Source organism: Amblyomma maculatum, chromosome 3, assembly GCF_055883805.1.
Source record: "Amblyomma maculatum isolate TAMU_Amacu chromosome 3, ASM5588380v1, whole genome shotgun sequence".
Lineage (NCBI taxonomy): Eukaryota > Metazoa > Arthropoda > Arachnida > Ixodida > Ixodidae > Amblyomma > Amblyomma maculatum.
The window spans coordinates 209,461,759-209,483,654 of NC_139346.1; the positions used below are offsets into that span (position 1 = coordinate 209,461,759).

Sequence of the window (21,896 nt, forward strand, 5' to 3'; positions counted from 1 at the left end):
GCGATGTCGGCGTACGTTTAAAAACCTTAAGTGGGTGAAATTTCTAGAACCCTGCACTAAGGGGTCCCCATAGCCTGAGTTGCTTTGTGGCGTTAAACACTATAAACCAAGCCCAATCATCAGAAATCTAAAAACTGTCATGGATATGACTTATGATGGCCTTCAAGTCCCTCAATAAATAAAGAGCCTAGCTGTACTAGTAAAAAAAAAAAAACTTGTGTTAATGAACCAGCCTGCTGCTTAACAGCTTTATTTGTGATGCACACCACAGCGAACAGAAGAGAGCTTTATTTTCCATTTTAATTTCTCGTAGTCTTAAACAACCTGTATAGTGACTACCTTTTAGCATGCGGGCCTGTAGTGTTAGCTTCAGCAGCTTAGCTGTTTGGGATATTTTCAATATGCTGCTCTGGTTTTCTAGCTGAAAAGTTTAATTTGGTATCTTGCAGGTACCATCAGATTCTGGCATACCACATCGACCAGGGTGACTATGATGGCGTGATCAAGTTGTGCGAGAAATTTGGGTGTGTGCACTGCGTTTATGCAATGCTTTGCGGGTGGTAAGTCTTGACACTTATGGGCTGTGACTTTTGCAGTGCCTATGATCCTAACCTTTGGATCCAAGCTCTTGGTTTCTTTGCACGGGCCGAAGGTGCTAGCCAACATCTTGCTACTGTGCTGCAACATATCCTTTTGTTTGGACCTGGGTGTCGTGACCTGCAAAGCGTTCTCCTGCAGAGTGCTAGATTGTGGGTCTGTTTATCAGATGCAGTGTGCGTGTGTGTGTGTGTGCGTGTGTGTGTGCGCGCATGTGTGTGTGTCTCAATGCCAAGTGCATGAAGGCATGAAGACTTGTTTGCGGAGGTTTTGTGTGCACTTACACCCTTGTTACACATGTAGCTTCAACTGCTGTTGAGCTAATGGCAGTTCAGATTACCAACTGGCACTGAACTGAACGACACTTCTAGAGAAACTCATTTTAATCTCTGAATCATGTGATCTCCACTTGTGGCAACAGTTCGTGAATACAAGAAGTGCAGTATTAATTTCACGCATTTTTTGTTTCGAGTATGCCACAAAATCACCACAAAGAATCACTACAGTTCATTTGAGGCATGTCTGGCTTCACCGCTTAGTCGGCGTTTTCTGCAGCCGTTTTGCGGGGCTGAGTGTGCACATTCATTTCATTGTAAATGTCGCAGGTTGGGACTTCATAGCCAAGACAGCAACCTTTCATATGATTTGAAAACACATGACGGTTGGAAATGCCGCCGCTCGCCCAATGTGGCACGTCCACTGAAAGTTATCTCGTCAGTTGACCAGTTCAGCTGCAACCGTCGAACGCAGTTTGTGTTCGAACTGAATTACCGCTGAGATCTCAACTGCAGTTGGCGCTGCCATGTAACACATCCAACTGCCATTCAGGTCAACTGATGGCCAATTGAACTGTAGTTGGAAGCACCCATGCAGTAACAAGGGTACAACAGGGAACCCATTTGGCGGAAGTGGTTTTGTAGTCTTCCACTCGAGCATCCTATATGTAGTGCAGCATTGTTGTGTAGAGGCTTTTTGACGGCAATAGCTGTTATTGGCATGAACTCCCTCATAAGTGTATGTGTGGTGAGAGAGGGTGGGGGGGGAGAGGAGAAGAGGAGGGGTAAATGGTAGTGGCAGTAGGAGGAAGTTGTGCATGGTGGGACAGGAAAATGCATTGCAGCATGGCACAAAAGTGTGTGACATAACACTGATCTTTGCACAGTTCTTGCATTCAATGGATGGACAAATTCGAATTGGCCTGTACCAGTTGGGTACTTTGGCTGAAAACAGAGTTGTCATGAGCCAGAAGAGACCCAAAAACGAAATGCAGGTGTCGCATAACGGGCCAATTTCACAATTCAAGTGTGTGCTTCGACCAGGAAAATTTAAGTTTCAGAAGCAGATCTCAGAGGCTATGCTACACCACTATTCAGTTCTGAACCGTGTTAACCTGCGTTTTGTAAAGCCAACACTAATTGTAATCGACTAGAGTGAAGACATTTTAACTCCAATTTTCTTGGCAATGAATACATCATCTGCTGCTGGACAAACATCAGCAAAGCCAGCAATGGCCAGGGAATCAACTTTTACTGAGAACGATATTTGCATGGAGTTGTCCTCTGTGTCCCCTTAAGCAGCACAGGGTAGAAGTTTGTCAGCTTTTCTTATTAGTACCTTTTTAGTGATACTATAAAAGTGTGTGGCCTTGAAACTCCCCTCCCAGCCAGTGCAGAGCAGCATGATCCTTGACTTCAGTGAGCGCACAGGTGGAAAAAGGGCGCCTGCTGCCTCCCGTGCTGGTGGTGGAGATGACCCGACCAGCGCCCCTGTCGGCGCTCAAGGACTACCTGGTGCGCCATCTACAGGCTGAGAGTCGGCAGCTGGACGAGCACCAGCGCCTGATTTCCCAGTACCGCCAAGAGACTGAACGCGTCCGCCAGGAGATGCATGAGCTGCGCCATGGTCCGCGCATCTTCCAGGCAAGCCTTTTCAGCTGCCATACAATCGGGATAATTTCTGGGGTATTCATTTAAGGGGGGGATGCAGGTATGGAATATCAAAAAATGGCAAAAAAAGCCGCTCTTTTTAATGTCGTATCCACTCGTATGCCTTGTTTTCTATGCCCACACAGAAATTTTTAGTGTTGGCTCTTATTAGCTTATTGATCAGTTTTTGCAGTCACGAGTGATCGCAGTGCACCTGCCTCGTTTGGCAGGTGGTAAAGGGGAGACAGGGTAGCACCCCTCTCACTTTTAGGGGGTATGGAAAAGGGAGAGGAAAAGTGGGGCAGGAAAGAGGGCGGGAGGCAACCTATGGCCTAGTGACCCCTGCTGCAGAAGGTGGTTGGTCCAGGGGCCTGCCCTCTGGCTTTTTTGGAGGTGTACACTAGGAGGAAGGTAGCAAGCCCCTCCAAGTCTTTTCAGGGGGCAAATCCAGTACCAAGTGTCTCAGCCTGCAAAAGTAGTCCTTGCTACATTTTCACATGGGGGTTCAGTTTGTATACTCTAACCAGTGTATCTAAAGCGGTATTCACACAGGTACTGGAATTCCTCTCTGAGCGAGGGCGACTGTGCTCACGTCACGCCAAAGGGCTGCTGGGTGTTGCAGATTCTGGTTTTGTGCTGCCGTCTCTGGGCATGGGGAGGCCGGCATGAACGATCCTTGAGCCCCCGAGAGGGGAGAAAAAACACATAGCAGGGTCCGAGCAGATAACATATTACCCACCCTGGTCTTTTGTATTCAATCCTTCCTCTGCGGGTCCCTTCCCTTTCAGGCGAATTAATTTTATTTTTGCGCTTTTCTTTTTTTTCCACTAAACTTGTCTTCATTGTTTCCCTGATTGGTTAAAAAACACTATCAAGTCAGGAACGGCTGTTCCCTGTACTTCTCCATTCCTGTCGTACTGTGTGCGGCTGGAGCGACACCACTCTCAGCGACTCTCCATCGCTCATGTGAATGTGCGAGTTCAAGAGCAGGGGCGAGTTTGCCCGGCCCGTGATGTCGTGCACCTCTTTTCCACGTTCATCCTAGCTGGGATCCCTCTGTAAATACCGCTTAAACAGGCGTACAGGTCAACTGTCACTGCTGTAAGTGATCGTTTTTAAGAAGTTGCGTAACTGCACTCCTGGGCAAGTCTGAATTCACCTCTGGCTCTCTGACTTCTTGAGATAAAATCAGCACACGTCTGTGAAAAATTCTTTGCTGTCACACAACAGCTAACACTGAAACATTTGCATTACACACTTGTAATCATGCTGAGACTTTTCTTTAACCTGGTTGCGGAGATAAAGCAAACTCAAGAATTGGAACGACCAAACCTATTCTTTGCAAACATTGAATCGCTCACTCCCATTGACGGCAGTGCGTTCCTGGTACTCGGCTATCAAGCATGTGCCTGTCAAGTTATGGCAAGTTGATTATGTTCTCAAGTTATGAGGATATGCACAACCTTGACTAGGGCACAGAAAGAGGTGCTTCTCAGAGGTTGGCTATGGTTAAGCCTGTGGAAAATTCTTACCGAGATTGAGCAGCTACATACTGTACTGCAGGCTGTCAGTGAATACCAGTTGTGAAAATGTAGATGCTGGGCAGGACAGTAGTAATGGAGTTGAGGATGTGCTCACCTCGACTTCGAGTTATATGCAGTAAAATTGTAACTTGACCCCCATAAATTCAGAAATCCAGATAATTCAAATTGGGAGCACAGTCCCAGCAGATGCCCATAAAGGTCATTGGCCTCAAACACTCTTTAATTCGTTCGGACATGAGCAGGCTAGCATTGGTTAATTGAAACAGACGGTCACGTCGAGGTACAGCCAGGTAATCCAGCAATCATCAAAACTGACCTTGCCAAGCCTGAATGGCACTTAACAGTGATGTCCAAGCACAGCAGGCATGCATGCTATCAAAGGTGCAACAAGCAGATGTCCCCCATTGCCAAAATACAGTAAACTCTCGTTGATTTGACCTTCAAGGGACCAGAAAAATGTTCAAATTATCGATGGGCCTGAACAAACTGCCAAAAACCGTTCGCATCACAGCGAATTCATCTGATAAACCAAAGCATGATGGTTGTCTGCATTTGAGATGAAGCCCAAGTGAGAATGGCGGTTTTTCCCAGTTTCTTCAAGTGCTTAACTTTACGCACACTGTTGGGGATGTTACAGTAGTGCTTCAAACTTGTAAAACCTCCGCTACCCTTTTCGCACTGCGACACAGCTGCAGTAGTGCAGCATCCACTGGCCAAAGCGTACGCCCAATCGCTGCTGCGAATTGACGTGAAAAAGAAAACGAAATGGAAACTATGCCACTGAGCTATATTTCAGAAATAGGGAGCTTCCAATTATCATGACTGCCATAGTGAACACGAAATGTGCGGGCATTGCTGTTCCATGCAATTGATGTTCGGGATGGTCTGTTCCGGTGATCGCGGGTTGCGCTGGTTGTACCTTCACACGATCCTCCACCCAAATTAACCGGAGCAAGGCCGCCCATTGTTCGAATTCACGAGCGTCTGACGCTGTATACGAATTATCCGAATTTAATGGGACCAAAGTAATGAAATTTTACTGTATAACTCACCAGTTTAGTTTCAGTTTCACTTTTCTTAACATGATGCCATCTTGGCACTATCATAAGCGTATGCATCAGCAAGTTGTGTTCTTTCATACGCTGCTTAGTGCGTCCTTCTTTTACAGATGTGTGCAAATATTTGAATTCGAATATGAATTGAATATGTTTGTTATTCGATTCGCAATCGTAAACAGTGCCAAAATTTTGAAAATGCGATGAAGCCTTGTGGGGATTCTCTGCTGCACGAACACGGAAAAGGCCCCGACACATGCTGGAAGAACAACGTGCAAGCAAGGAGAATGCACATTGGCATCAGAATGTCGAGACTGTTATTAAAAATAAGGTAGCCAATGACATGCCAATTGGCATTCAAAAGCCACACACAACTGGGACCGTTTGGCTGTGGAATAAACGGCTGATAGCTGTCATAGCTGCGGACTGCCATTTAAGCTCAGGAACCGAAACTATGCTGCCACTTCAAAGAAAATTATAAGAGCCCTTCTGTCTACACCATACCTGCCGTTACATATGTGAGTTAAAATGCACTGTGTGATAGGTGAGACGTTTTACTCAGTCGCTTGTGCTGTCGTTGACACCTTGACTTGGCCCTTCCCCGTGTGAAATTCCGCGAACCGACTTTCTTCCACGTTGCAGCTAACCAAAAAAATGTGACAAAGAAGAGTTGTAAATGCGACTAGATAGGTTCCATTGGCGGGCTTTAAGAAAAAAAAACACTATGAAAGGGTCGAACAAAAAAATTGTGCATTTTCGCGTTGCTATTATTCAAAGTGGGTGGTTGGCCTTCTTGCTTTGATTACGTGTGATGTGTTGAAAAATCGACTTTTGGAATTTCACACGAGGTTCAGGCCAGTCGATGTTCAAATATACCGGTTCTACACGATAAATGGTGCAGAAGAAAGCGAACAAGGCGCATTTGTTTGGTCTTCCTGGCAAATAAACTCGATCTTCTGACAATTTTTCTAGATATTGTTTTGCAATTTTTTGGATTTATGAAAGCCAGTGTCTTGTTCATGAGTTCAGTATGAATTGAACACCAAGCCTATTCGATTCATATCCGATATTTTGGATATTAGCACACCTGCAATAAATCACCGCTATTACTGCATTAGTTCCTGTTGACTTGCATATCATTTTGGTTTACCTCCTCTTGAGTGCATCTAAAATCAAGGCATTCTATTCACTGCACATAGTCATTGTAATTCTCAGTCACTCCACTTTTCAATTAATTGCATATTCTTCCAATTCATTTTCAAATCAAATGTAACTTGAGTTACTGTATTTCAGTTGATCACTGATAGTAATTTGCTTTATGTTATTAGTAAAACTAGCTTCAGTAATCCTAACAACATGCATTTTTCTCTACAATACTTTCTACCATCAAAAGTATGCGCAAACAATGCTAAACCGAGAGTTAGATTTGCTGTATTTAGCCATCGGAATAGCCTCTTTCAGAGCTAAATGCTCACTATCTGTTTTTTTATTCAAACGGTCATTACATTATGTCAGTTGTACTTAATCGTACCTCACTGCAGATCATTTTCTTTTGTCTAACATAGATAGCAGTTATGCATGAACTTCCTTGCTGAATTTTTATTGCCGTTTTAAAATGTTTCTATTCCCGGTGCTTTGATATATAATAACTTTTATTGCAGTTTTTGTATTATTTCTTTATATAAAATGTTTGTTTACTCCTTGCCAAGCTAATGCTTACCAATTTCTCCCACTTATCAATAAGGAGTCCCATTACAGTTTTTCACTCCAGCACCTCTTTCTGCAATACATACTCTGAAGCCTTGTGTATTAATCGACAGCAAACTTGAATTTGAACTTGGAAAAAAAGACTGTGTTCCACTTCTTCCGTCTTGTTTGCTTAGAAGCAGCACTGTTATTTCATTGCCGTCTGCAGGATGCCAAATGTTCAGGCTGCAACCACCAGCTAGAGCTGCCTTCGGTTCATTTCCTCTGTGGCCACTCCTACCATCAGCAGTAAGCGGCCCACTTCTCGCATTTTGTTCCAGATTGCAGTTAAAGCTGCTGCAAGCATCTACTGTGCTCTAGCTTAAAAGAATGTCATGTAGTGTGTTTCAAGTACAGTCAGCGCTGCATTACGACAGGGTTTATTCTGTTTTATTGCATCTTTGTTAGACTGGTTTTAAAATTGACCCACTAGTTACGGGACCTGTTTTTGTACTGCAGAGCTGATGTTTGGTTTGTTTGCATGCTTTAACCTTGCGCCCTCATGATTGACACTTTTATTGCACCACTGCAGGTGCTTTGAGAACTACGCAGAGAGTGACACAGACTGCCCAGAATGCCTGCCACAGCACAGGTAGGAGAGGCTACTTTGGGCCTCCTGCTAAACCAAGGTCACTTTTTCTTTGTCAAGAGGTCCCAATGACTCCCTCCCCCCTCCCCCTTTTTTGGTGCATATCCAACATTATATGGCCTTTAGGTTTTATATTGCAGTTTTTAGTGTTGAGCTTCACAGCGCTGTTAGGCGAATTTTCTGGGGGGTCTCTCACACCACATCATTGTCTCGGCAAATTAAAACATTGAGCCAGTTGGTAACCATGAAATAGCACATAGAGAACACAAAATGCAAGAACAGAATGGAATAGATAAGAGCGCATAAAGTAGAACATTGGGCCAATTGGCAATTTTTCATCGTGAAAGGGCGCACGAAAAAGACGGAAGGAAAGAAGGGATGTAATCTCTTCTCTTCACCTGCAAGTTAATGAGGGTGTTATACTGCTTTGGTGTGGAGGAAGTATCCTTGGGATCCAGCTGTGAGGAAGGACTAAGTGGGTGACACAGGACATTTTAAAGATATCTGTGTGAGCTTTTTCATTGTGCTGTTGCAAGGTACAGGCTACACGAAGGTTGATTAAAATGGGTCTTTATTTTGACTGTATGACCCAAAAGAAGTCTTGCATTCTGAGACACTGGTGGCGTATGGACCCACAAACTCCAGGAATTATTTGTGCCGCAAGCACACCAGACTACCTTCCGCGCCATGCAGTGGCAGTTTTGTCGAGGGCACAGTGCTTTCGTTAGCGGAAAATGCGCCCTGCTTGGGCACTTTTATTTTATGAGCACCGCGAAGAGCGACAGTTGCCTTCCCCTCTTCCCACTTTGGACCTTGAATGTGGGCCCATCTCGGCCACCCAGGGACACTCGTTTCCTGGAACCCGTGGCTGGGTCACGGGACAGTGGCGTTCGAAATGCAGCTGGCTATGGTCAGCGGGTGTCTTCCTCCGGCAGCGGAAAAGAGAACGGCTGCTCAAGGAGCCAGCTATCTCTCAAGGTCCTGGGGCCCTCTTTTCTTTTGGGTCGTGCAGTCGAAATTAGAACCCATTTTAACCAAACTTCACAAAGTCCGCAGCCCGCACCTCGCAAAAGTGCCTGAGCAGCCCAGCATCAAGACAGCTTCGTATTATATTGCCTACTTCCGTTCTTCTTTCACACTACAGCAAGGTGATGGACATCCTGCGGTCTCAGGAGCAGTCTCGAAACCTTCATGAAGACTTTCACCATCAGGTAGGTGACCCTACCACAGTAAAAACTTCAGTTCGAAGTCATTGGGACCCAAAAAAATGCTAGAACTAAACAAGGCAAAAAGAAATCAAGCCCGGGAAAATATTTCATTGCGAGAATCCACTGCATGTACCCCTCCGTTTTGTCCCACTGCAGAACTTTGTTTCTAGCTTCCCATGGAATGGCAGTGCAGCACACAACTTAAATCAATATATTATAAACATGTTGCAATGCCAGTAAAGATTGAAAGCGAAACGGTACTCCACCTTGCCTTCACACTCAAGCATGGCCCAAATGGCTTTTGGCTGATCTGCAAGGCCCTGTAGTTACGGGCACCGTGGCATGTGCATGCCTCTGATAACCCAACATTACTATCAGGAGAAAGAAGGAACTTTGTTTCAACGTAACTTTAAGCACCAAGTATGTCGCGGACTAAATGACAATGGGGCAGCAAAAAAGGCAGTGTTCTAAATCGGCATAATGTTTGGGACTATCGGGGCATACAGGGAAGTGTTGCATATGCAGTACAGAAAAGAGCGGACAGTAGTGAGGAGTGTACTGTACGCTTCAAAGAATGCCTAGTTGTGTGGTGACATTTGTCTGGAACTGGAAGTGTACAAAAATTTCCCTAATATCATAGAGAAGATTTATTTTTTGTTTGTAGTGAAGAGTAGTGTCCCACTTAGGTGGATAAAGCCAGAGAATCCAAGTTGCCTGGTGTAGAAGTACCACCACATTGCCTGGGATTCCAGCATGACCAGGAATCTGCCTTAGTGTGACAGTATGTGGACGTAGTTTGGTGAGGGCTTCTTGCAGATCGTTCTGTTAGTTCACGAGTCTGACCCATATGTATTGCATGTATAGCCTGTATTGAATTGGTGTATACTTGGAGAAGTCCTGATACTAATGGTGATTGGTAGGGTCTCTAGGGTCGCTGTTGGACGGAGACCTAAAGACCAGCGGTGTCTTTCACAGCCTGGTTGCCACATGTGATGGAATAAGCAGTTGCTCCGATCTGAATTCATGTTGTTTGCCTGTGTATACGATGGTCGAACCAATAGGATAGAAGCGTATGCCCGGGCTGGTATTGTCTGCAACGTTTTTTGGAATGGGAACAATACGGAGGTTATCTGGGAGCAGGGAAAAAGATTGATAGATTTGAGAGCAAATTGTTTACGTATCCAATGCCCCTGCTTTATGCTTTAAATTTGCCGATTTCGATTTTGTTGTACGAGGTCTCTAGGGGGTATGAACAGCCTTTGAGGGAGTTATCGCCGACATGAGCAAGCCTCGCAAACAGTGCACAATTAGAATTACTTTCGTATTAGGTTGGGCAAAAAAACAAAACACTCGGATGGTTGGTTGGTTTATGAGGTTTAACGTCCAAAAGTGGCGCAGGCTATGAGAGACGCCTGAGACGGATGGTTGTTTTTCCAGAAGAAATGTCAATTTTATGCAACAATACTTAAAGTAATCGAGATGACAGTAACCAAACTCTCTAGTAATAACACACCATTGAAGGAAACTGCGCAGGCCGGCTCCAGAAGAAATGTCAACTCTACGCAACAATACTTAAAGTAATCAAGATGACAGTAACCAAACTCTCTAGTAATAACACACCATTGAAGGAAACTGCGCAGGCCAGCAATATGCTAGTCAACTTGCCGCAGGCGCGAAGCAGTGGTTGCGTCACATGGTCACTGGTTGCAGTAACCAGCGACACGGCACTGCCACTGCTATCGGTGGGAGGTGCTTCGATGCCAGGCCAGACCGGAAAGGATTGATAAGAGCATGCATTCTGCCTCCAGTCCAGCTGTGTCTTGACGAAACGCCAAGAGTATATTAACTTGAAACTGCGGCATTGCAGTAAAGCATGTCTCCAGCTCTGTAGGCATGATTCGGCGATTTACAAGTCTCACTACAGAGTGGTTTTCTGTACTGAAAGTTCTGGAGCTCGAGTGTTACAGCATATCAAGCATTAGCATCACTTTGTGGCGCCACGTCGTGGCTCCACAACTTCGTAACTTCATTGGTCGTGGTGAAACTGGGGTCAACAATCTCGTATAGCGCCCAAACCTTCGGCTTTATTGGTCTGGTGCATGCCGCCGCTTCAAATTATCAGACCAGGATTTGTGTTTACATTATATTGATGGCCTACTGTATAAGGAAAACACACGGCCTTGCTTTCGAACCTTGTTAAAGCAGAGACCATGCACCATTAAGCAAGGTGACTTTGGAAGCATTTGTGTGTAATGTGTAGGAAACGCTACTTTTGACAGAAAAGGTGATGCAGTTCTAGAAACACACCGGCAATGCAGGGCTTTTTCTCAAACACTTGCTCTTCAGTCCGCAAAGACTTCATTTGGCATATCAGTAACATTATATGTAGTATTCTGTTTGTAACAGCCACTCACATTTATCTACCATCCTTGCAAGAGTTAACCTGATGCGCTCCACATAGCAGGAAAATGTAACCAACAGATTAAGAGCTGTTCAAGGAGTATGGCTCCAGTAACTTTTGTGCCAGATTCTTCTCAATATGACCCTCTGAATAAATCTTGTGAACGTACAAGTAACAATGAATAAATTGTCTTTTTCTGCCTGTAATGTTCTTTGAAATAACTGGCTTTGATTATGGAAGGTGTGAGGTACTGTCAAAGTCTTCCAACTTGGATATTAAATTGTCAAAGTACAGTTTGCAGAATATTTTTGCTACTAATAGTTTCAATAGCTTTTTATGGGACTTAGCATTGCGAGTCGAAGTCTGCCTGTTCTCTGTAAAATAAAAGCGTTCCAAGACATTCCAGTGACACATACATAATCTAACTTGTCTAAGATAACAGGAATGTTAAAATTTTATTCACGGATTCAAACATTGGTCAAAAACAAAAATGCACTTATAGTTGTCACTTGCTCGATCACAGGGGCGTGCCTTTCAAAAATTAATTCTTTGTAGCATTGTTTTTTTTTAGAAGAAGTCACTGCAGCACATGCTTACTAATTTTGACGACTCTTTTTGTATTTTACATATTTAGGCAGGCAACAGATTGTTGCCTCAAATGAATTCAGGTGGAGCAAACAACTTACACCTGCCAAACACTCTTGCACTTAATCACTGTCAGGGTCAAAGTGGAGAGCCATGGCATTTCTTTTCAGTACACATGGCAGGTCGCAAAAACTACTCATGGCACTTCAAATCTGTGGCAGTAAAAGTATACAAGACTTGGTTGTCTTGCAGTGTTGATAACAATTACCTTGTTTAAATCACTCCCCGCAGCATGTCATGATTTCCAGTAGATGCTCATTAAATGTTTCATGTGGTCCACAAGGTCCACATTGATGCAGCGCTTGCCAGGCCTGCGTACAACATCGCCGCCTTACTGAAGTAAACAGCGAGGTCAGTGGAAACAACAGTGATGGGAGAATGTGTGCCGTCTTGACAATGCAGCTGGAGCGCTCGGAGGATGGCTTCTCGGTGGTGGCAGACTACTTGGGCCGCGGCCTGTTCCAGCGGTTTACGCTGTTGGCACCAGCAACAGCAGCAGCAGCAGGCCCAGCAGGAGCAATGCCGGGGGCAGCCAGGTCTTGATCACAGCCCACATACTGCAATGAGAGGTGTGTGGTTCTCAAAAGGCAGTAGGCGACAAGCGGAGCATTGACAGCACAGTTTGGACTAGAGAACTAGTGCAAACTGAGGCTTTAGCTGAAATGGCAAAGGAGAAACTATGCTTTTGAAGGCCATGCCATGATCAGAGTAGTCAAGAAAACAGTAATGGGTGGCTGATAATCGGGTGAAGAAATAAAATTAGAAAATTTTCACCTGCGGGACAGCTGGTGCAGGACAAAGCTAAACTGAAAGCAATGATGGAGGCCTGAATTCGCGCAGAAAGCTTGGCACAGCTGTGTCAGCCTGCTAATTAGATCACAGTGGTGAAGCATTGCTGCATCATTAGCCAGACATAAGGCTGTTTGTGCAGCGTCACAGCCTGCAGTACTATGCGTACTGTATGCTTCAGTAGAGGTTACCATTAGCCCATTGTCATGTTTCTGTTGGACATGTTCTGCTGCCAGTTGCTTTAACTAGCCTTCTGTAGCTACGCCTCCTTTTATAAAACCGCCACATTACCTTCAATCATGGATGCTTAAAAGGTGCGTATCCTAGCAAAGATGTGTGCAATGTCTCACAGCTGTCCTTAAAGAAACCTGAAAGAAGTTTCACAGCTTGCCAATTTGAAAGATAAAGCAGGTACTCTCGCTCACACTGTTATAATTGGTTTTCAAGTTTTAAATTTGATCTCTAGGAATGATTTTACTGCTACTACTTTGTTTATGTAAACTTGAATTAGCTAGTGCTTAATGGCCCTGTGATGGAGTGTCCAATTCTGCTTTTTGAGGCATCCGAAAAGCTACTTATAGCTGTGTCACATTGAGTTCTATTCTCTTGAACTGGAACTCCCTTCCTGAGGTGACCACATTGCTGCACTATGACATTTTGTGCCGATATAATATGGCTGAATAAATTTAAATTTGTTTTTTGAACTGTACAACCCTTCAAGCATGCTTTGGCAAAGACTGCAATGGGCACAGCACAGAGGGCCAGCCACCACCTACCTGACATATCGGGAGTGCAAGGGCATCATGAGTGCCAACTTGACCATGTTCCACCTTGTGCTGCCATCATACTGCATCAGGTTGAGGCAGCGGGCTACGTGCGAGTGGCAGTTGTCACAGAACAAGTTGTGCTGCACAGATAAGGTCCAGCTCAGTGCTGGTGCATGCAAAATAGATGTGTATACCGGCTGAAAGGCCACGAAGAGAATGTTTTTGACCACTTCGTCAAGCATTATAGTACTACTACTACTACTATTGCTAAAAAGTGTGCTGGCAGTGGCATTTTGTACAGAACTTTGTAAATAAGAATAAAAACTGCTATGAAGAGTTTCTTTTTGGTGGTATTTGTGCAATCCTTTTTTCCATGGATATATAGCAGTAATCGGCTACCATCAGCTTGCACTGGTAGCTAGCGAGTTTATAACTGGGTACATTTTACGTAAAGCGTGCACCGTTCGTTCAGCGGAAAAGCCATCGCCGTAACTCAAACTGAGAGAAATGATGTCGGAGAAAATATGCACGATTTCATACCAAAATTATGATGCAACTGCACTTTGTGTGGCATTCAGGGGGGTGTCATATTTCACTTCCCATTTAGCATCAATCTTCTAGCCAAGTTGAAGGCTAGTTTGCAATAGAGATTCGAGCTGAGACATATGCACCTCTGTGTAAGTGTCCAATCAGAACTGCGGTACTGTGCCTTCCTTTTCCTTAAAACCAACCCAAACAAAAAAATATAAAAGTATTTGTATTGAATGAAAAGACAAATCCCCTTGTAGCGATGCCAGCAATCGCTGGCACGGCTGCAGATCCGCTTTCACAAAGTCACTCGGAGAATAATCAGTTCAAGCTCAAAGATCTCCATCATCTCGTCCTGTCTCTGAGATCATTCAATAGACTGCACCCTACACATAATTTTTTTTGCTTCCAAATCTTGCTGTGTTCGTGCCTACCTGTCAACTCTTTATTTTGTACAATCCTTCCGAATAAATGACTAGAAACCTGTGAACTTTACTGTCACATGTTGAAAAATTGGGTATGACCGGTCAAAAACAGGTAGAAGTAGCAGCATGCCAACATCTCTTATACAGATGATTTATCAGAATAGTGGCATGTCAAACTCGTGAAATTCAAGCTTGTGAAAGCAGATTTCCTGCAATCTAAGCATAAATGCCACCACCCTGTTGCTTAGAGTATTTCACAGAATTTCTGCATCTATAATGTCACTGTCTAAATAAAAGCAGTTCTAGGTAAAATATTTTCCTTTTCAGAGGAGTGCCGGCCCAGTGTAGCAGGGAGAAGAGGCTACTTTATGCATTCCTGCCCTGCTGAACTAAGTTCCGTCAATTTCACTGTTTTGCTGCCTCATTTGCCCAAACTAGGGCAGCTAGCGCCGCTAATACTGTCAGCATTTTCGGATTTCCACATGCATGCCTGCTTATTCTGTGGTGCTCTACATTTGCAGCTTTAGCACACGGTTCAAGGTCCACGTGTAGTAAGTGTCAGTGGCAAACGCATGGCATTAAGCACAAGAATGTCGGTGCTACGCTACACAAGGGAACCCATAATTAAAGGCTTGCAAACCACATTTGCCACATAAAGTTGCATATTGGTATACGAGGGAAAGGTTTAATAGGTTTACACTGTCTGCTTTACGTGAAGGAAGAGGTCTTTTGCTGTGTCAAGCAGAAAAACTAAACCCTGTGAACTACCATGCTGCAACTCAACATGCTACAGATTTTGTAAACCAACAGATCACTGTTGTGAAGCCTAAATAGTGCACGCTGCAACGTGGTTGCCATACCTACGACCGGGGAATGAAACGCCACAGGTTGACAAATTTTTGCAAACCTGCTGCTGGCATGGCTTTCTTAGCGTTGAGTGCCAAGCATGAAACATTGCTAGTTCCTTCAGTGGTGGACAGGACAGTCAATCTGGGGCAGCATGGCTGTAGTGAGGTAAATAAACCTGAAAATTTCACTCTTAACCTCAACCAGTGCTCTCCAGTAGTGCAGAATATGTATTTTTGGAATGTAAATAAAGCACTGCTTTCTGAGCATACTGTAATGTGGTGGTTCGAGTATAGGAAGTAAAAACCTGTTTATTGAATCAATTTAAGCTTGCTAAAAAGGTAAAATCCAGGTTCAAAGCACTCATTCATCATAAAAAGCAAAATGCACATATGAAGTCCTTGCGGTAGGCAACCAAAAAAATTTCAGGAAGCTCTCGCTTGGCCGCTGGATGCAGTGACATTCCATGTGGAAAGCGCTAAGGAACTACGCCCAATCACCAATGATTTCAGGCACCCTCCTATTGGTTCTATTCAGTAGGCTTGTCCTAGTCAAGGTATGCTTCTAACATATACAGAGAGACTGTTCATGCGAGTGCGTTGAGTCATTCTTGTCATCTCCACCAGAGAAGTGGAGCAAATGAGAAACCTAACTATTTTTAACTGCAGTTTGAACTTACCATTAGAAAGGAGGAGTTGAAACTCAGCATGGTTATAAAATTCCCCCATTAAACAAATCTGACATGTCTACGCTAATATACCAATATCCCTGGGCTTATAATACCATGTATTAGAACATGAGGCATAGTCCTTTTCAAGGTCCACGTTTCTCTCGTAAAGTATATACATTAATCACTACAGCTTAGTGCTTTGTTATAAAAACCCAGTAATTGACTACTAAATTTAACAAAATAACACTCTAGCACAGCACAAGGATGCACTGAGAGGACAGACTCAGTTCTATTAGTGCATCTAGTACATCGCAGCAAGGCCGGTATGAAAGCAGTGCCCCTCAAGTTTGTAGTAATCAGTTCTACAAAAGGTTACTCAAGAAACACAAGGAGGCAGGGGAAACCATGAAAAGCTTTGCATGAGAACACAAAGTTCATGGCAATATGCACCCACCATGCGACCTTTATACTCCTCTGAGCCTTGCGCAATGGCCCGATCCCAGCCCTGCACCCCATCTCTGGCACGGCTGGAATCCAGCATCCAGTACCTGCAACAGGCATATGCCACTTCAACAGCTCTTGCTTTGGTAGCAATCTGCTTACTTTGCAGGCCGGCCAAAGGCCATGTTGTCCTCCTGCAAAAAGGATCACACATCATTAGTACATCCACATGTTGTGAGTCCGCACATCACCTATGCCATACTTACAGAAACGAAGTAAGGCCCTGCGAAGTCCCGGACAACGCCACTGGACGTGCAGATACCCATGTGGCCGATCAGAGGGCAGAACCATCTTTACCAAAACAGATACGCCCATGGCACATTTAATGACTTCAACAGAAGATTTGAGTCATGGTTATGCACGAAAAACATGGCGATGCATAGTATGGTACACTTAGTTGAGCTGCATTAACTGCAATGCCAGTCCTCAAAAACAATGATATGAGAATATTGCAAATATATCTATTAATATCTCTGTAGTAAGTTACAAGTCAAGAATGCAGTCGCAAATCCCTTCCAAGAAGGCTTTCAAAAAACCTTTGTCCCTGTCCAAAGGGAGGGACACCAGCCCTTATCTAAGGCTGGACAGTTTCCTTTCTTCTGGGGACTGAACACCCCATGCCGATACTATGCCCTTCGCAACCTTCGCAAAAGGAGCCACGAGAGGAAGGATCCTTTTGTGCCTCAGCTGCTGGACGTTCCTCTCTGCTGATGCCACTGATGCCACTTGTTCAAGTCAGCCTTTGAGAAGCTTTTCCGCCGCCTTCTTGACTTGTAACTGGACAAAGCAGCTGCCAATTATCCAGAAATTAACTGGATATCTTTATAAATTCGTTATTCACCTCATAATTTTATGCACTTCTTATCAGCTATTTACTAGAAACAAAATGAAACACCATTTGTAAATTTCTTTTGCTACCATCTGATTCAGCCCTTTCCAGGCATACTATCAAAGACAAACGCCTCTAGACAGCACGTTTGGCGATTTTGCACTAGAAGCACAATGTAAACGAATTGTCATTTTATTTCTCTAGTACACAAGTCCATTTTACATCGAAAAGTATGGTACAGTACAGTACAATACAGTATGCGGACTTCAGCTGCTCTGAATTCTTTGTTATTGGACTGTGCCCCACTCTTCATTTTCCACCCAAGTACCTCAAGTATTTCTTTCCACAAATGAACTGTGTTAGAAAACATGGGATAAATTTATTGACAGCACTGCTCACACTAAAAGTAAGGCTTTCTTTTCATGTCACAAACGTGCAATAGCAATACCTTGAGGATAAACATGCATGGAGTAACGCCAGAAATCATTACGATTACTCGCTTTTGAAAGCATTGAACTGTGCTTCTCAACGTATGCGCACTTTGTCAATAAATGCTAAGACCACAAAGCGCCGTTTCCGTACAACACTATGCCACTAGTATCGGCCGGGCAAACACGAATCAACGATCCAATGCAATTTCAACAAGATCAATGTAAAATCCGAAGAACCCTGGCCTGTGAAAACGCAATGTTTACAGCATTTCGCGAGATGCACATGATACGTACACCTACGCCCGCAAATGTTAATTCTACGCGGAAATGCTAAAGAGAAACTACGAACTCACGTCAAGCAAGGTATCGGCGTCCATACAATGCAGAATGGAAAGCGGTCGCGGTTAAAATCTATGGCGACTGGCTTCGGGCTCATGTCGAGGACTGACAGCTCTTCTACAAAACGACCAGCAACAGCGCGGCACTTGATTAATGTACAGGTTGATACTTCCGAATACCTGCGAATACTTGCGATACAAATCTTAGAGGCGCTCCATGGCGTACCGACTCAAACTGATCGGCGCGCCGCCACCGCTGACGACGGTGCGACGGTGCACTTGTCGCAGTTCGACTGGCGCGTCATTTAAATAGAGTTGAAGATATATTTTTTTTTTTTTTCTGACGACTGAATTAATTCAGTCGTTTTGCTGTTTTGCGTTGCTTTGTTTCGTTCCTTTCCCTATCCTGGGCTTAGAATTATATCATTTTCCAAGAAGCTCACCTATATATATTCTCCAGTCTGTCATAGAGGAGAGCAAAAAAATTCTAGGTATCCCCGGTCACTCACACCGAGCGAATGAATTCGTGTTCTCGGTACGAACAACGTTGTCTTCTCCTTGGAGTACGTATGCTTCATATTGAAGCGCCTTCCCAGTTTGTTTGAGTTTGCGACGTGTCTGCACCAGTTCCGTAGAGTTCTGCGGCGGTGCCGCAAGCGTGCAGCACCAGTTCCAGCAGTTCAGGCGGTTCGGGTGCAGCATCGGCACCGGCAGCTTCCTAAACGAATGAGTGCATGCCGGGTCGTCTGCTAGCCTTGGCTTTGGTTGGTTTGGTTTTGTGGGGTTTAACGTCCCAAAGCGACTATGAGAGACGACGGAAATTTCGACCACCCGGGGGTTATTTAACGTGCACTGACATCGCACAGCACACGGGCGCGTTGCTTTTCGCCTCCGTCGAAGGCGGCCGCCGAGGCCAGGATTTGATCCCGCTCCTCCGGAACAGTAGTCGAGCGCCGTAACCACTGCGCCACCCCGGCAAGTGCTAGCCTTGGCGTCGCCAACAAGTGGCGTCGGTTGATGCGAGTTGCACATAGCCAACCGCAGCTTGTTGTGCTAGCCTTGGCGTTGGCTGTGTGCGGTTAAGCTGTGATGCGTGTTGCACATAGCCAACCGCAGCTTGTTGTGCTAGCCTTGGCGTTGGCTGTGTGGTTGGCTGTGTGCAACTCGCATCAACCGACGCCAACGTCCCGATTAACTTGATGAATTTTCAAATAGCACATATGACAATGAAGTTTTGCCATTAACCAGCCACGATGCCTTTGGCTTGTGCATTGTAATAAACGGCGAAAAAATCTCAATTAATTATTCCACTTTTCGAGAACACGATCGAGCTCGCCAAGGAAACGGCTGCGCATACATAAACACATGAATGCGGTGGGATGCATATGTGCGTTTCAATATATACCGGGAGTCCCAGCTAACTTAACCAAGGGTTACACAACAATATATATTTGAGGTAGGTCAGTGAAACCAGTTGCATACAACTGCCAGCCTCATGCGCACTACAGGCAACTTTTTGTTTTGCAAATACTTAATTGGCTAATTATGTTAATTTTTATAATTTATTCAATATTCACCTTAGACCAAAAATGTGAATTGTAAAGTTGTAGAGCACCTTCAGAAACCCCCATTGCATTAATTGCGATAAAGAAAGTCTCACGTGCATCTTTTTTTTCCGGGCTCAAAAGAAAGCCCGCGAAATACAAATAATACCACGTGACTAGCGCATTTGAGCGCCGCGATTGTGGTGCTCTCAGTCGTGGTTTGAGCGAACGTAATTAGCTGTGGCCGTGTCTCCGCTGCCCCGTTAAAGCAGCAGGCCGATATGCCTGCGATGGCTGCTTCGCCCGCGTCAAACAGCCGGCCCACGTACATGACGGTGCAAGTAGCAGCGAGCGCGGCGAGCCGACACCACCAAGATTCTAACAAGGCCTTTGCATCACCTCCTCTCCCACCACCGAGCGTCACGACAGATGGATGAGCGATAAGGTATCCGCCACTGAATATGCACGCGTAGAGACTTGGGTAAGGGCGAGATGACATCATGTGATAGACTCAAATTCGCGCTCGCACCTTCATTTGCCGGTAATTTATCGTTATCCACCTGTCGTGACATAGGCTGCTGGGGAGCGCAGGCCTTGCCAAGACCGCGGTGGCGACGGGCGAGCTCGAGCTCGCTCCAACCATCGCCAACATTTCAGCCTGCCGCTGCAACCGCGCTGCAACCGGACCGTCGGGTCACGGCCGCAACTGATTTCGTTCGCTCAAACAACGACTGTTGTTGTTGTCGTGGCTGTAAGAAGAAGGAAAAGAAAATGCACGGGCCTGCTACTGGCTCTGTAGCTGAGCCACCTCCGCTGCCTCGTGCATACAGAAGAGAAAATAGAGAAGAAAGAAAAGGAAGAGGCAAAGAAAGACGCGCGCGGCAACAACAGCCGTCGTCCACCACCGAAGCGGTGGCGGGTGCAATGACGGCCTACAACAGATAAAAATTCGGTGGCAGGCTAGCCACTGACGCAAGCGGCGGTAACCTACCTGCCCCAGCCCCAGAAACAACGACTGAGAGCACCACAATCGTGGCGCTCAAATGCGCTAGTCACGTGGTATTATTTGTATTTCGCGGGCTTTCTTTTGAGCCCGGAAAAAAAAGATACACGTGAGATTTTCTTTATTGCGATTAATGGAATAGGGGTTTCTGAAGGAGCTCTACAACTTTCCAACTCACATTTTTGGTCTAAGATGAATATTTACTAAGAAAAATTAACGTAATTAGGTAATTAATTAATTGCAAAACAAAAAATTGCCTGTGGTGCACAAGGAGGTTGGCAGTTGTATTGGTTGTATGCAACTGGTTTCACTGGCCTACCTCAAATATATTTTGTAACCCTTGGTTCAAGTTAGCTGGGACACCCGGTATATATATATATGTGTGTGTGTGTGTGTGTGTGTGTGTGTGTGTGTGTGTGTGTGTGTGTGTGTGTGTGTGTGTGTGTGTGTGTGTGTGTGTGTGTGTGTGTGTGTGTGTGTGTGTGTGTGTGTGTGTGTGTGTGTGTGTGTGTGTGTGTGTGTGTGTGTGTGTGTGTGTGTGTGTGTGTACGGGAGGCTACGTCCTTCGCCAGGTACAACTGAATGAGCTCATAACCCCTGCACGGCTATGGGCCTAGTGCGCTGGTATGGAGGCGCCACTGCTCCGGAACAAGTAGCGCCACCTCCCGCCGGCGCACCCATATGTGGTATGTCTGCTCGTCGAAGAGAGGCGGCGGAGTGAACGCGAAGTCTACTCTTCTCGGCAGAAACCTTGTGAGAAGAAAACTTTTGTCGGTCATTTCCTGCCTCGTGTCACACGCGTACATAACAGACACATGTACCATGTGTGCGTGTTGAAAAATAAACCAAAAACAAAGCGAAGAAAGCCGCTACCCATTCATGCCGTCTGGGAGACGGCCGCCGGCGCTTTGGGCGCAGCGCATCGTCGGCGCGCGAGCGCTTCTGCTGGCGGCTCTACGGTTTTTTTTTTTTTTTTCCTTTGAAGTAGGAATTCGGAACCCGAACAATATGGCACTTTGAAAGTAAAGACATAAATAAAACAAAAACTAAGCCAGTGTGCAATGCGCAGCACTGGTTTTTCCCCTCGGTGGCAGTGTATGTGGAAGCGGCATGCTAGACCCCCCAGAAGCGACAGCCGAGAGCTGGGCTCCGTTGGTCAATAGAAAGGCTCTTAAAAAAAAAAAAAAAAAAAAAATCAACGGGACGAGCAGGCTGTATATGGAGATGTACCCTAAGGCGTCGGGCCTTGCGTGCACGTGCTTTTTCGGCGCTCGGCAGTTCTACCGTAGTTTTTATTTTCTACTCGATGCGTCGAAATAAGTGGTGACGGTTCAGTGCGCGGATAAACAGCCATAGCTGAGCAAGCTCCACAGCGCGTGCTGTTCGGGGGATTTCGCGTGATCGGGAATGTTGAGACTTGATTTAAGAATAACTGCTTGGTGCGCGGTCAGAAACTGTACGAAGCCAGCACGTGCGTGGAGTGCGCGGGGAACTTCACAGTGCAGAAGGGCCCTC

The 21,896-nt window shown here is 45.3% G+C and overlaps 2 protein-coding genes across 3 annotated transcripts in view; one reads left to right on the forward strand and one right to left on the reverse strand.

Moving 5' to 3' along the window:
• Vps11 (vacuolar protein sorting 11) overlaps nucleotides 1-13,373 on the forward strand; it is a 29,655-nt gene extending 16,282 nt beyond the window's left edge. The window contains exons 17-24 of one of the 2 annotated variants that reach the window (XM_084599492.1): nucleotides 450-524; nucleotides 597-683; nucleotides 2,300-2,516; nucleotides 7,037-7,116; nucleotides 7,400-7,459; nucleotides 8,601-8,667; nucleotides 12,113-12,281; nucleotides 13,236-13,373. In XM_084599492.1, the coding sequence (XP_084455618.1) occupies nucleotides 450-524; nucleotides 597-683; nucleotides 2,300-2,516; nucleotides 7,037-7,116; nucleotides 7,400-7,459; nucleotides 8,601-8,667; nucleotides 12,113-12,253 (727 nt within the window). In that variant the 3' untranslated portion in view covers nucleotides 12,254-12,281; nucleotides 13,236-13,373. Of the gene's footprint in view, nucleotides 1-449; nucleotides 525-596; nucleotides 684-2,299; nucleotides 2,517-7,036; nucleotides 7,117-7,399; nucleotides 7,460-8,600; nucleotides 8,668-12,112; nucleotides 12,282-13,220 lie in introns of both variants that reach the window. The other variant, XM_084599491.1, reaches the window with a different exon arrangement.
• On the reverse strand, nucleotides 13,272-18,088 carry LOC146197585 (transmembrane protein 222). Its single transcript, XM_084599493.1, has 5 exons — nucleotides 17,850-18,088; nucleotides 16,443-16,527; nucleotides 16,339-16,370; nucleotides 16,190-16,283; nucleotides 13,272-13,406 (listed from the first exon to the last, which is right to left on the reverse strand). Exons 1-5 carry the CDS (start codon nucleotides 17,930-17,932, stop codon nucleotides 13,272-13,274), a joined length of 429 nt encoding a protein of 142 aa, XP_084455619.1. The 5' UTR covers nucleotides 17,933-18,088.
• Between the last annotated feature and the right edge of the window lie 3,808 nt (nucleotides 18,089-21,896).

Coding starts and splice junctions, on each gene's coding strand:
- LOC146197585 (XM_084599493.1), bottom strand. CDS start 17,932: ATGAGCCCGAAGCCAGTCGCCATAGATTTTAACCGCGACCGCTTTCCA. Junction 16,528..17,849: donor ACGCCGATACCTTGCTTGAC/GTGAGTTCGTAG, acceptor GTTTTGGTAAAG/ATGGTTCTGCCCTCTGATCG. Junction 16,371..16,442: donor CAGGGCCTTACTTCGTTTCT/GTAAGTATGGCA, acceptor TCCTTTTTGCAG/GAGGACAACATGGCCTTTGG.